Source organism: Neoarius graeffei, chromosome 16 (assembly GCF_027579695.1).
Source record: "Neoarius graeffei isolate fNeoGra1 chromosome 16, fNeoGra1.pri, whole genome shotgun sequence".
NCBI classification, from domain to species: Eukaryota; Metazoa; Chordata; class Actinopteri; order Siluriformes; family Ariidae; genus Neoarius; species Neoarius graeffei.
In genome coordinates, this window is record NC_083584.1 from 35,197,595 (window position 1) to 35,212,765 (window position 15,171).

Genomic DNA, 15,171 nt, shown 5'->3' on the forward strand with positions numbered 1-15,171 from the left:
CCAAAGACATGCAGATAAGGTCAACTGGCGATTTGTATTGAAAATGGAAACTTTATGAAATAGTGTGAAAATTTTAATAACTTAGAGTTTTGACTACATTGGAAAATTTAGAGTTTATCTAGAACATTTTTACTCAAACCAATAGTTTGAGCAAAATGATTTAACACACTTGAGTTTCTAACTATAAAATCCAGACTGTTGAATAATTTAGCAGCAGAATATTTGAAGGATCTACAACCCCGATTCCAAAAAAGTTGGGACAAAGTACAAATTGTAAATAAAAACGGAATGCAATAATTTACAAATCTCAAAAACTGATATTGTATTCACAATAGAACATAGACAACATATCAAATGTTGAAAGTGAGACATTTTGAAATTTCATGCCAAATATTGGCTCATTTGAAATTTCATGACAGCAACACATCTCAAAAAAGTTGGGACAGGGGCAATAAGAGGCTGGAAAAGTTAAAGGTACAAAAAAGGAACAGCTGGAGGACCAAACTGCAACTCATTAGGTCAATTGGCAATAGGTCATTAACATGACTGAGTATAAAAAGAGCATCTTGGAGTGGCAGCGGCTCTCAGAAGTAAAGATGGGAAGAGGATCACCAATCCCCCTAATTCTGCGCCAACAAATAGTGAAGCAATATCAGAAAGGAGTTTGACAGTGTAAAATTGCAAAGAGTTTGAACATATCATCATCTACAGTGCATAATATCACCAAAAGATTCAGAGAATCTGGAAGAATCGTAAGGGTCAAGGCCGGAAAACCATACTGGGTGCCTGTGATCTTCAGGCCCTTAGACGGCACTGCATCACATACAGGCATGCTTCTGTATTGGAAATCACAAAATGGGCTCAGGAATATTTCCAGAGAACATTATCTGTGAACACAATTCACCGTGCCATCCGCCGTTGCCAGCTAAAACTCTATAGTTCAAAGAAGAAGCCGTATCTAAACATGATCCAGAAGCGCAGACGTCTTCTCTGGGCCAAGGCTCATTTAAAATGGACTGTGGCAAAGTGGAAAACTGCCCTGTGGTCAGATTAATCAAAATTTGAAGTTCTTTATGGAAAACAGGGACGCCGTGTCATTCGGACTAAAGAGGAGAAGGACGACCCAAGTTGTTATCAGCGCTCAGTTCAGAAGCCTGCATCTCTGATGGTATGGGGTTGCATTAGTGCGTGTGGCATGGGCAGCTTACACATCTGGAAAGACACCATCAATGCTGAAAGGTATATCCAGGTTCTAGAGCAACATATGCTCCCATCCAGACGACGTCTCTTTCAGGGAAGACCTTGCATTTTCCAACATGACAATGCCAAACCACATACTGCATCAATTACAGCATCATGGCTGCGTAGAAGAAGGGTCTGGGTACTGAACTGGCCAGCCTGCAGTCCAGATCTTTCACCCATAGAAAACATTTGGTGCATCATAAAACGGAAGATATGACAAAAAAGACCTAAGACAGTTGAGCAACTAGAATCCTACATTAGACAAGAATGGGTTAACATTCCTATCCCTAAACTTGAGCAACTTGTCTCCTCAGTCCCCAGACGTTTACAGACTGTTGTAAAGAGAAAAGGGGATGTCTCACAGTGGTAAACATGGCCTTGTCCCAACTTTTTTGAGATGTGTTGTTGTCATGAAATTTAAAATCACCTAATTTTTCTCTTTAAATGATACATTTTCTCAGTTTAAACATTTGATATGTCATCTATGTTCTATTCTGAATAAAATATGGAATTTTGAAACTTCCACATCATTACATTCCGTTTTTATTTACAGTTTGTACTTTGTCCCAACTTTTTTGGAATCGGGGTTGTATAATCAGACTTGGATGATATTTTGACCATGTAAATGTTAGGTTTGTTTCTAGTGTTGTGGTTATGTTCTTCAGAATTGCGGGTAAACATGTTTCTGAGGTATGATGGGCAAAGTCTTTTCAAGCATTTGAATACAAATAGGGATTTATAGAAAGTCCAACAATCAGTCAAAGGGATCCAACTCAACTCTCTAAACAAGTTTTCAGATCATTCTTCTCTGGTCTTCTTTTGTAGAATAATGTGGGCACCTCTCTTCTGCAACCTTAGTAGACAGGTGCCCACATTATTCTACAAAAGAAGACCAGAGAAGAACGATCTGAAAACTTGGCTACTGACTACTCTAAATTGCCTGTTGGTGTGGATGTGAGTGTGAATGGCTATTTTGTCTCTCTGTATTTGCCCCATGATTGACTGGCAACCTGTCCAGGGTGTACCCCAACTCTCACCCAATGTCAGCTGGGATTGACTCCAGCTAACCCGCGGCCCTCAGTAGGATAAGTGGTATAGGTGATGGATGGATAAATTATATGATCCAAGAGCCAGTTTGAGTGCCAAAGACCAATAATAACCAATAATAGACAGTGTAAGTTCAAGTTATGCAAATGATCCAATCATTAATAATATCTACATTTTTATCACATTTTCTAGTGTTCCCGTATAGGAAAGGCCCGCCTCCACTTCCACCACGCATGTCCAAGCCCATGATCTCAGTAACAGCACAAAGCAGTACTGAGTCCACTCAGGATGCCTACTTCCAGAGTCGGCCCAAACAGCACAGTAATTCTGTGGACCTGAGCGAAAGCTCCAGAGGAGGATACTACCCAATTGGGGGTGCCGTGCGCATCAGACAGAGCAGCAACTCCACAGAGAGCGTAAGCATGGATGGTCGAGCCTTGAGGGACTCTGTCTATGTGGGAGGGACAGGAGCCATAAGGCCCAAGCACAGTGCCTCAGCTGAAAATCTACTTGAAGGGCCAAGGGTGCTGAGGGAGCGTGGTGGAGGCAGCCTGGGCAAATCTGCCTCCCTTCCTCAGGCCAGTATCATGCTGAGCAAGACCGTTAAGAGCATGGAGGAGCAGAAGCCGGAAGGCAAAGGGCGCAAGTGGAGACCCTCTATAGCTGTTCAGGTGGGGGAAAAGGGAAAAAGGATGCTGACCAGGACTTTTTTATGCTGCACTCACTTGAGCTATGATTATGCAACAAATGAGCAATGAAGTGAAGATATACAATATACTAGATATACTTAATAAAATGGCCAGATATGCTGTCCCACGCTTTTCCTGTACTATATTGCCCACTCTGTTTCTTTTCTAGGTGGATAGCTCTGAAACGTTGTCAGACTCAGATACAGAGGGAAAAGCACTGAGAGAAGTGCACTCCATTGGAGTCCAAGTCGAGGATGATAAAAGGTATCTGTTCTCTTGTTTGTGCGTTTTTTTTTGTTTGTTTTTTTAAGTTCAGTTTCTTTCAGTCAATCTCACTCCCCCAGCAAGTGCCTGTAATCGGAGGTTACTGGATTGACAAGCTTATGGGGGGGGGGGGGGGGGGTTGTGTGGAGTATACATCACACACACAGTGGAGTATATGTGTAAGGAGCACAGAGTGTGCTGAGAGGGTATAATTAGGCCTTATGTGACATGCCACATTGTGTGAAAAGATGTCATAGTCATCCAGGCAGGGCTGGTGAGCTCATTATCATGTGTCTCATATGACAAGATCATTAGCTCCCTTCAGGCTCCTGGATGTGAGGTCACACACAGTTAGAGGGGTTTCTTTCTTTTCATCAAGACAAGATTATGTTTGACTGGACCCATCTCGCCAAATATACACAAATGAAAAAGTATAATGTTATACAATGCTGTGGGTGCTGCCACATGATGAAATCTATGTTTACTAGCTTCCTGGACAATACTTATTTAATGAAAACCTTGTTCACACATCATTTGGTTATTTTTATCAAATGTGACAAAATATTTTATTTACTTGAATAGTCTACTAAGAGTATCAATTGTTATTAATTCCAACATCTAATACTGACTTGTATAGTACTGTCAGTGTGGCACGGTGGCGTAGTGGTTAGCACTGTCGCCTCACAGCAAAAAGGTTCTGGGTTCGAGCCCAGCGGTCAGCAGGGGCCTTTCTGTGTGAAGTTTGCATGTTCTCCCCATGTCTGCATGGGGGTGCTCTGGTTTCCCTCACTGTCCAAAGACATGCAGGTTAGGCTAATTGGTGGCTTTAAATTGTCCATAGGTGTGAATGGTTGAGAGGAGAAAACCTCTATAATAATCCAGTAGAAGGCAACTGGAAACCATTACCGTAATGTTCCCTCGAGACTTTGATGTCTGAAGCCGTCAGAGCGGCCACGTCACTGTAGTGATATGCCAAAATGGATGGATGGATAGATAGTACTGTCGAACACTTTAGTAGGACACTTGTACCCCTGCTTATTCAGTGCAAAGCATACAATTCACTAAAACAGGACAAACATTGCCTGGTTTTCTTCAAATCTTATGTCCAGTTTTGTTAGGTTGTGCCTACTGTAGTCTCAGATTCCTATTTTGACTCACAGGACTGGAACTCAGTGTTGCAGACTACCTGCCTCAAGGTTTGACATGTTTTCTGGGATGCTTTTCTGCTCAACACAATGTAAAGAGTGGTTATTAGCTTATCTGGCCGACAGGCGATGAGCTTATGCCATCATGTGTTGTCCATCGTCCATCCGTCGTCTGTCCGGCGTCGTCCACATTTCACGAAAATAACTACTTCTCTCTCAATTCTTCACCGATTTTTAGTCTTTTTGGCAGGATGGTAGGTCTGCCTGGGATGCATATAGCTTCTACCCAAATTTGCAAATTAATGAAGTTATGGGGGTGGCACGGTGGTGTAGTGGTTAGCACTGTCGCCTCACAGCAAGAAGACCCTGGGTTCGAGCCCAGCGACCAACGAGGGCCTTTCTGTGTGGAGTTTGCATGTTCTCCCCGTGTCTGCATGGGTTTCCTCCGGGTGCTCCGGTTTCCCCCACAGTCCAAAGACATGCAGGTTAGGCTAATTGGTGGCTCTAAATTGACCGTAGGTGTGAATGTGAATGGTTGTTTGTCTCTATGTGTCAGCCCTGTGATGACCTGGCGACTTGCCCAGGGTGTACCCCACCTCTTGCCCATAGTCAGCTGGGATAGGTTCCAGCTTGCCTGCGACCCTACACAGGATAAGTGGCTTACAGATAATGGATGGATGGATGAAGTTATGGACTAATTAAGCCTTAATGATCACTTCAGCAAAAATCACTTCTTCTCAGTGAATTCCTTGCTGTTTTGGATTCTTTCTGGCAAATAGGTAGGTATTCCTAGGGTGTATATAGCTTCTATATATAGCTTGTATATAGCGTATATAGCTTGCAATATTTATTGCACAAGGTGGCCCACTTTAGATCGTTCCTTCTGAACTAGACGGGGCCAGAGTGAGCTACGCCATCATTGATGGTCTCGTTTGAGTTACCGTAGCCTTCCTGTCAGCTTGAGCCAGCCTGGCCATTCTTCCCAGACCTCTCTAATCAACAAGGCTTTTCCATCACGGAATGTTTTTTTTGTTTTCTCTTGCCATTCTGTGTAAACTCTAGTGAATGTTGTATGCTAAAATCCCTGGAGAACAGCAATTTTTGAAATGCTCAAATTGGCCCAGCAACCACTGCATAGTTGTAGTCACCGGGATTACATTTCTTCCCCATTCTCATTTTACGTATTGGGCTGCAGCTACAACATTGGCTAATTGGATAATTTTATGAATTGCACATTATCATCATGTTTTCAGTAAGAATGTACTTTTCACTTTATATTGGTGAAATATAGTTGTAGGATTTTACCAAACAAAGAGTGTTTCATCAGTGACAGTGAAAGTAATGCTTGGAATTGGACTCTTGGCAGTCCTTGGTATTCTTTGGGCTCTGCTGTATTCATGCTGTTGTTGAAGCTCCAGTGAATTTGATTCTGTGATTACTTTCTGATTATATTTATATTGTTCTTATTGGGACACAGTATGTCAGTCAGTGGGGCTGATCTTTGGTATAGGTTATTTTACCTTGACCAATAACTTCCCACAGGGCTTGTATCAGAAGTATATGTTCCTGATTGAATGGTCAATTGAGCAAGCTCACACCCATACACAGTTCTAAAATTGATCTGCTCAGCAAATGGGTAGTGTATGAATAGTATTTTTCTTTCCTTTTCTTTTTTATTCCAACTTGTCTGAATCTTTACTATAACACTTAGTGTTGGAAATATTGCAATATTAGAAACTAGGGCTGTCAAAATAACTCATTAATTTAAATTAATTAATCAGAAAAAATTTGTTAAAAAATTAACTCTGATTAATCGCATTTCGTAGTGACCTTTGACCCAGTGCCCTTCTGGCCACAAGTGACTGTAAAATGAAGGAGGCAGATGAGAACGCACTGCTTGGCCCAGTGAATGGAACATTTACATTTAAAAAAACGCCCAGATGGAACTGCTGACAGGAGCTTTGTTCTCTGTAATTTCTGCAATAAGGAATTTTCATACCATAGGAGTTCGTCAAGTCTGAAATATCAAGTCAAGTTTATTTTTATAGCGCTTTTAACAACAGAGATTGTTGCAAAGCAGCTTTACAGAAAATGAAAGACTTTAAACATGAGCTAATTTTATCCCTAATCTATCCCCAATGAGCAAGCCTGTGGTGATGGTGGCAAGGAAAAACTCCCTCAGACGACATGAGGAAGAAACCTCGAGAGCAACCAGACTCAAATGGGAACCCATCCTCATTTGGGCAACAACAGACAACATGACTATAAATAACTTGCTTCTCTATATAGTCACAAAGTAAAACTGTAAAACCAAGAAATTCATTATAGTTTTAACATGAAGTCTGTTTTCTTGAAGTTATAAACTGTTCATTGATGGAAATTTGAGTGCAAAACTGTTCATGACAACTGCAGTCCTAAAGTTAGCAAGTTAACTGTAGCCCTCAGGCATAAAAGCATTACTGTAAGTGCCCAGAGCTATCTTCCAAGCGCAATTTTCGACTGTCCATATGGGGCCATCCTCCACAGGAGCAACGTGATGAGACTCCAGCCAGATGTAGGGCATCAGGATGGATCAGGCAGATCTGAGGAGCAGAAGAGGTTAGCATCTCGATCCCAGGATTGACATGTAACTCAGAGAGACAGACAGAGTGAAGGGGGGGAAGAGATATCACCTCAATGCAAAGCATTTAGGAGCAAACCTGGAGGTACGAGCTAGCATATTCCTTGATGCTAACGCTAGCAGTTAGCCTTGTCAAGCCACACTCGACCAGGCGTTCAGATGCAAACTTAGCAAGTCTACCTGTGAGCAACTAACTAGCTCCCTTACTAAATGGATTGCAATGGCCTGCAGACCAGTTTCGGTGATAGAGGACAGGGGGTTAGCAGAGGCTTTACAGATAGCATCTTCTGACAAAACTTATAAGCCACCTCTGAGAAACACAATCGTGTCCAAAATCCAGCAGATTTATGACACCGAAAAGAGAACAAAAGAAGATGTGGTGGCAGGAGCCGAATATATTGTGCTGACTGGGGATCACTGGACTTCAGTTAGCAATCACTGTTACTGCACAAATAATAATAGCAATAATAAAAGAAACGTTGAACTTTAAAGTCCATAATGTTGATTACTCATTGAATCACTCATCTGCTAAAATTCATTTGAACTGAAATATTTTTAAATACTTTCACAGCAAAAATTGATGTATGCAATTAATTTAGATTAATTAATCACAGAGTATGTAAATAATTAGATTAATTTTTTTAATTGCTTGACATCCCTATTAGAAACATATTTCCTGAGACAAATAAAAGAGAAATCCAAATGACCAATATCACACACATTGTACACAAATTATTTTATTAGGCAACTGCTTCTTTAATGTGTGTGATTCTTTGCAGACGAGCACGATTCAAACGCTCCAACAGTGTGACAGCAAGCGTCCAGGCTGATCTAGAGATGGAGGATTTTGGGGTTCTGAGTGTGCCAACGCAGGACAAGGGGCTGCAATTTGGCTGCTCATTCCAGCGACACTCCTCAGAGCCTGAGTCGGAATATCGCTCCACCGTGCACACACAGGGCCAGTGGGCATACCGGGACCACTACCATGGTGCCTACTCCACTGAGCCCTGTGCTCTGGAGCTGAGGGCTCTGCCTCACACAAACACAGAGCGAGCAGTGGCAAGTTGGCATGAAGGCCCACGCAGCTTGCCTGACTCAGGCCGAGCTTCACCATGCCTCCGTGACGGAGAGTTCTTCCTCCGCCTGCTGCAAACTGAGGTGGAGAGGATGGAGGGATGGTGCCAAAGCATGGAACGAGAAGCAGAGGAGAATGAGCTGCCAGATGATGGTAAGTTAAGATGGAAACAGGGTAGGACTGTCTAATGGTATAGAATCTGGTACATTGATGTGATTTATACAATGAAGCAATGTACTGTATACATTGACTTTTCTTTCTAAGCCAACAGAATCTTAGAGGCCTTACAGTGCCTTATATTACTGCCACGACTTGTAATATCTTGTAATGTCTACTTATAATGCCTCTTTCATCTGTAAAGAACATTTGCCGGAATAGTAAAAGGCATTGGCCCTTATTAATTAAAATTAGAAAGAAGTACAGATTTGCGCTCCGATGAACTACTCTATTTGATTCATGAAAGTGTTGTATGGCATCAAAATGAATGGTGATTTGAGTGGATTTAATTATTCAGATGGCTGGATCTATAGTGAGGGGACTCCCGCCCACTATTCCCTTATTTACATGTCCTATGCATGCAAATTTCCCCTCATATACACTCACATAACACTTTCTTAGGAACTAATACTGGGTAGAGCCTCCCTTTGCTTTCAAAAGCCTGAATTCTTTGTGGCATGGATTTCATAAGATGTTGGAAACATTCCTTTGAGATTATGGTCCATGCTGACATGATTACATCATGCAAGACCTGTAGATTTTTCAGGTGTGCTTTAATGCTATGGGTCTGCAGTTCTACCTCATCCCAAAGTTGTTCTATCTGATTGATATCTGGTCACTGGGAAGACCACCAAGGAACATTGAACTCATTGTCATGTTCATGAAACCAGTTTTAGGTGACTTTTGCTTTGTGACATGGTGCATTATCAAGCTGGAAATAGCCATTAGAAGATGGATCAATTGTGGCTATGAAGGGACGTACGTGGTCAGCAACAATACTCAAACAGGCTGTGGTATTCAAGCGATGACTGATTGATATTAATGGACCCAAAGTGTGCCAAGGAAACATTCCTCACACTATTACACAATTTCTACCAGCCTGGACTGTTGATACAAAACTTGTTGGGTCCAGAGATTCATGCTGTTGGTGTCAAATTTTGACTCCTTGGCTGACAGAAGTGAAACCCGACAGTGTCTTCTGGTATTGTAGACAATCTGCCTCAAGGTTTGACATGTTGTGCATGTTGAGATGCTTATCTGCTCACCACAATTGTACAGAGTGGATATCTGATTTACTGTAGCCTTTCTGTCAGCTCAAACCAGTCTGGCCATTCTCTATTGACCTCCCTCATCAGCAAGGCATTTCCATCCACAGAACTGCCGTTCACTGGATGTTTTTACTTTATTGCACCATTCTGACTTCAGAAATTGTTGTGTATAAAAATCCCAGGAGATCAGTAGTTATAGAAATACTCAAACCAACCCAACTATCATGCCACGGTCGGTCAAAATCACAGAGATCACATTTTTTCCTCATTCTGATGGTTGATGTGGACATTACCTGAAGTTGCTGACCCATACTGGCACACGATTGGCTGATTTAGATAATTGCATGAATTAGTAGGTGTACAGGTATGTTCCTAATAAATTGTTACATTACATGAAACATGCCCTAATGTATGTAAGTGTCGCAATAGTCAGAAAATAAAAGGAATGCATTCAGCAGGCTCTCAAAAGCCACTGAAGTTCTGAGGAAAGAAAGTGTCATCCAAGATCTTAGGAATGTTTGAGGAACATGAACCTTGTTCCTTGACAAGCAGCCCAGTTCATCAACACCTGTCAAGGACACCAACAAAAAGAAATGTCTGAAGAAAGCTTGAAGCACAATGTTCAAGATCCCACAGACCCCAGCTTTTTATATATTATATAACAGTTATTCGACAAAATAGGGTCATACATGAGCTGATAGCTGACGAGGCATGTAGCATCAAGTCAGCTATAGTGGGGCAAAAAAGTATTTAGTCAGTCACCAATTGTGCAAGTTCTCCCACTTAAAAAGATGAGAGAGGCCTGCAATTTTCATCATAGGTATACCTCAACTATGAGAGACAAAATGAGAAAAAAAATCCAGAAAATCACATTGATTTTTAAAGAATTTATTTGCAAATTATGGTGGAAAATAAGTATTTGGTCAATAACAAAAGTTCATCTCAATACTTTGTTATATACCCTTTGTTGGCAATGACAGAGGTCAAACGTTTTCTGTAAGTCTTCACAAGGTTTTCACAAACTGTTGCTGGTATTTTGGCCCATTCCTCCATGCAGATCTCCTCTAGAGCAGTGATGTTTTGGGGCTGTTGCTGGACAACACGGACTTTCAACTCCCTCCAAAGTACGGGGTTGAGATCTGGAGACTGGCTAGGCCACTCCAGGACCTTGAAATGCTTCTTACGAAGCCACTCCTTCGTTGCCCGGGCGGTGTGTTTGGGATCATTGTCATGCTGAAAGACCCAGCCACGTTTCATCTTCAATGCCCTTGCTGATGGAAGGAGGTTTTCACTCAAAATCTCACAATACATGGCCCCATTCATTCTTTCCTTTACACGGATCAGTTGTCCCGGTCCCTTTGCAGAAAAGCAGCCCCAAAGCATGATGTTTCCACCCCCATGCTTCACAGTAGGTATGGTGTTCTTTGGATGCAACTCAGCATTCTTTCTCCTCCAAACACGACAAGTTGAGTTTTTACCAAAAAGTTGTATTTTGGTTTCATCTGACCATATGACATTCTCCCAACCCTCTTCTGGATCATCCAAATGCCCTCTAGCAAACTTCAGACGGGCCTGGACATGTACTGGCTTAAGCAGGGGGACATGTCTGGCACTGCAGGATTTGAGTCCCTGGCGGCGTAGTGTGTTACTGATGGTAGCCTTTGTTACTTTGGTCCCAGCTCTCTGCAGGTCATTCACTAGGTCCCCCCGTGTGGTTCTGGGATTTTTGCTCACCGTTCTTGTGATCATTTTGACCCCACGGGGTGAGATCTTGCATGGAGCCCCAGATCGAGGGAGATTATCAGTAGACTTGTATGTCTTCCATTTTCTAATAATTGCTCCCACAGTTGACTTCTTCACACCAAGCTGCTTACCTATTGCAGATTCAGTCTTCCCAGCCTGGTGCAGGTCTACAATTTTGTTTCTGGTGTCCTTTGACAGCTCTTTGGTCTTGGCCACAGTGGAGTTTGGAGTGTGACTGTTTGAGGTTGTGGACAGGTGTCTTTTATACTGATAACGAGTTCAAACAGGTGCCATTAATACAGGTAACGAGTGGAGGACAGAGGAGCCTCTTAAAGAAGTTGTTACAGGTCTGTGAGAGCCAGAAATCTTGCTTGTTTGTAGGTGACCAAATACTTATTTTACCGAGGAATTTACCAATTAATTCATTAAAAATCCTACAATGTGATTTCCTGGATTCTTTCCCCCCCATTCTGTCTCTCATAGTTGAGGTATACCTATGATGAAAATTACAGGCCTCTCTCATCTTTTTAAGTGGGAGAACTTGCACAATTGGTGGCTGACTAAATACTTTTTTGCCCCACTGTATCTTTACCTTAAAATGTGTAACTGGCTGGTCGAACATTTGCTTATCCATGGAAATTCATTCTCCCATGCAACCTGGTATTTGCATTCATATTTTTGCCATTTGGTATTGGGTTTAGTGGCCATGATGAATGAATGCTTGTAAAAATGTTGGACAGCCTGGGTGAATCCTACATTATGGAAGTGACTGTCGTTCTGTTCGTTGATTGGTTAAAACTCAGTTGACATCAGCAGTGTTTCTCATACGATTCTGATTGGACATAATCAGGAGTATTTTTAACTTAGCAGTAAGGATTTCCCAAAACCGGGAGATTATCCAGTTTTTAACAAATACGATCGGGAGACGGGAGACAGAGGCTAAAATCGGGAGCCTCCTGCCGAAATCGGGAGGGTTGGCAAGTATGCATCGAATACTTTTATTCCATATTTCGTTGCTTTTTTTTTGTATGTTTTTTTGGGTTTTGTTTTTGAGTAGAGTTTTCATTTTGTCCTCTGTTGGTTCAGCAACACGCGCCGCCATTTTGTTTTTCTCTGCTCATGGTATATGAGCTGATAGCCTAGTAGTAGAGTAGCCAATTAGAGCGCGTGATTGTTCATATCCAGTGAATATAATATAATATAATATAATATAATATAATATAATATAATATAATATAATATAATATAATATAATATAATATAATATAATGTGTATTTTTAAAACATATAATAACTTCAAAAATGTGCACTGATATCCAAGTGTGTTTGAACAGTACAGGTGTGTGCTTCACCTTTTCAAGACTCCATATCCAGGTCAGTGCTTGATGGCTCCTCTTGTATGCAAATACACCTCAACTGAGGTACTAATGAGCTGATAATGATCCATGTCTGCACCTCTAATTCGCATTTACAAATTACAGGTTGACATTAAACCCCATTATCTATACTTTCTTATAAGGTTCTTGCATGAGCAGTTGTGATTATCAGGTATAAGAGGGTCAACAACTGACATGCATATGCATGAACCCGGCCACATTCACCCTGAAACATTAAGCTATCTAATTAAACTACTATATACAGTAATTGCAGTCTTTGTTATAGCCTTTTTGTCTTAGCTTGCTCAGTTATGACCACAGTCTGTTTTAGCTCAGCTTGTTAGGTTTGCGTTATAGCTAGTAATAATTCCAGCTTGGGATATAGACATTTGAAGCCTTTATTATCTCTATGCCATGTGTTTTATTTGCAGGTTCCAGTTGTACTGTGTTTAAATAAAGATTTCAATGGAATGCTAGCCTCCTAATCTTATTGGAGAAATCTGTTCCCTTTCTCCTATGCAAGTTAATGTACTATTGTAACTGCTGTACTGCTGATCATAAAATTGCTAACAAATGGCCATAGAACTCTAATTGTTGGAATAGTGTTTAGACTAACTGTAAATTCCCTAACAAGTGGACATAGCTAATGCAAATCTATCTACTACAAAAATTTTAAAATATGCAATGTCTCGCTTAGTCTACTGTTATGTGGTGTATATTGTTGGATTTTATTGGCTGGTCTTTTTAAATATGTACCACGAGCTGGCCTAGTGGTTAGCGTGTCCGCCTCTCGACCAGGAGATTGCGAGTTCTACTTGTGGTCGGATCATACCAAAGACCATCGTAAAAATGGTACCTACTGCCATTTGGCGAGGCACACCGCAGTACAGGTGTGAGTAGGGAGTCAAACTCTCATAGTTACCAGAGGACTAGCCCCTCACTGTAACCCTAGTTATGTAATAGGTGAGAGGCCGAGTGCTATGGAAACGAAGACTGGCACCGCCCAATGCGACAAGTCCCTGGTTAGTACTGGGATGGGAGACTGCCTGGGAAGATCAGGTCCTGGCATGGGAGGGACTTGAACTTTGTCTTTTTAAATATGGAACAAAAAGTTATTTGCTCTCACTTGGCCTACTTCCCTTACTTGCACTCATATACAGTATTTATCAGGATGATTCTCTAAGCATACTTATGAAGGGCCATTTCCATGAATATTGTTTATATTGCTATTAATTGAGATTTTATTCTTGGTTTCCCAAAGAAGTTGCCTGGGCCAACAGGACAACCAGTGGTGAACACAACATCTACATTCAGTCCTAAAGTAAGCCAGTGTGCTTTCTGTTATGAGCTCTTCTCTCCTCTCCTGTAGTGCTGGAACTGATCAGAGCAGCAGTGGGCAATGCACAGATGTTAATGTCCCAGAAGGTGCAGCAGTTCTTCCGCATGTGCCAGCAGAGCGTGGTAAGCAGCAGGCCTTTCCTCGCTCATTCTGGCCTGATTCCTCTCACAAGGGAGCCACTGATGAATTTCATTACAACTCCATTATTGCTTGGTTACTTTGGGACTTAAGAAAAACATGTTTTTTCACTCCTCACACCACCCCTCAGGACCCCACAGCATACCCCCAGCCCACCACTCAGGACCTGGCTGGTTTCTGGGACCTGCTGCAGTTGGCCATTGAGGATGTGCGTGTGAAGTTTCAAGATCTACAGCGAATCAAGGAATCAGGCTGGAGGCTGCCTCCTGAGAAGAAGGTGAGAGTGAAGGGTCATTCAGAGCCAGTGTATGCCCAGATCAACCCAAGAGACAAACCTTCAGTGGATAGAAGAGCTGCTTGTGTAACTGAAACTGGCAATACGCAGCGACAACAGAGTACCAATGGAGCAGTTCTATAGAACGCTGCCAAGCCACACATTCTGTTCTTTGTAAATTATTAAAAACTTACTATTGTTAACTAACGTAAATTTCTCTTCTCTCTGTTTTCCTTTTCCATCTGCATTATAAATACATGGTCTGTCTTCTTCTTCTGCACGACTCCCTTGTTATTGCATGTGTATATTTGCCGTCCTTTCTCCTATGCTTGCGAATACTCCATATTCACATCCACATCTATCACTCGTCATCATTCATTCTGTGCCCCTTGCTACCACCACCCCACCCTCTCAGGAAGAGACAAAGCTTCCTCCTCCATTACCAAAGAAGCCAGCAGGTGGAGTGACTGGGAGTCTGCGGGCAGAAAGCATGGCAGAGGCAGGAGCAGGAAGCACTGGTGGCACACTAATGGTCTCTCGTGGTCGTAGTATGCCCGTACCCTTGCCGTTGCGGGAGAAATCCCTAGAGCTGGGTGATCGGCAGAGGCTGGATGCGAGGCGAAGGCTCCTCCAAGCAGGTCCCAAGCGAGCTGCTTCTTTCCGTCAGAATTCGGCTACAGAGAGTGGGGATAGCATCGAGATCTACATCCCTGAAGCCCAGACCAGACTGTGAGCCAGCCAAGATCACATTTGTTCATAAAACAAATATAGCAAGTCTCCTCTCCCTTTCTGAGTGACCCACGGTATAGCTCACCTCCCAAGCGTGATTCAAATGAGATGGAGAACAGGCAACATGGGTACTTTCTGGAAGAGAGAGCACTCACTTGTTTGTGTTGAACCTTACAGATTAATCCTCACTGATTAAAAAGGGCTCCCACCAGCACAACCATGTGG

At 42.2% G+C, this 15,171-nt stretch overlaps 1 protein-coding gene across 1 annotated transcript in view; it reads left to right on the forward strand.

Moving 5' to 3' along the window:
- The window catches only part of dlgap3 (discs, large (Drosophila) homolog-associated protein 3), a 36,426-nt gene extending 21,476 nt beyond the window's left edge, over positions 1-14,950 (forward strand). Inside the window, exons 5-10 of the mRNA XM_060942069.1 lie at positions 2,482-2,960; positions 3,148-3,242; positions 7,787-8,235; positions 13,836-13,927; positions 14,074-14,220; positions 14,633-14,950. Coding sequence (XP_060798052.1) covers positions 2,482-2,960; positions 3,148-3,242; positions 7,787-8,235; positions 13,836-13,927; positions 14,074-14,220; positions 14,633-14,950 — 1,580 coding nt within the window. The remainder of the gene's footprint in view (positions 1-2,481; positions 2,961-3,147; positions 3,243-7,786; positions 8,236-13,835; positions 13,928-14,073; positions 14,221-14,632) is intronic.
- The last annotated feature ends 221 nt before the right edge of the window (positions 14,951-15,171 follow it).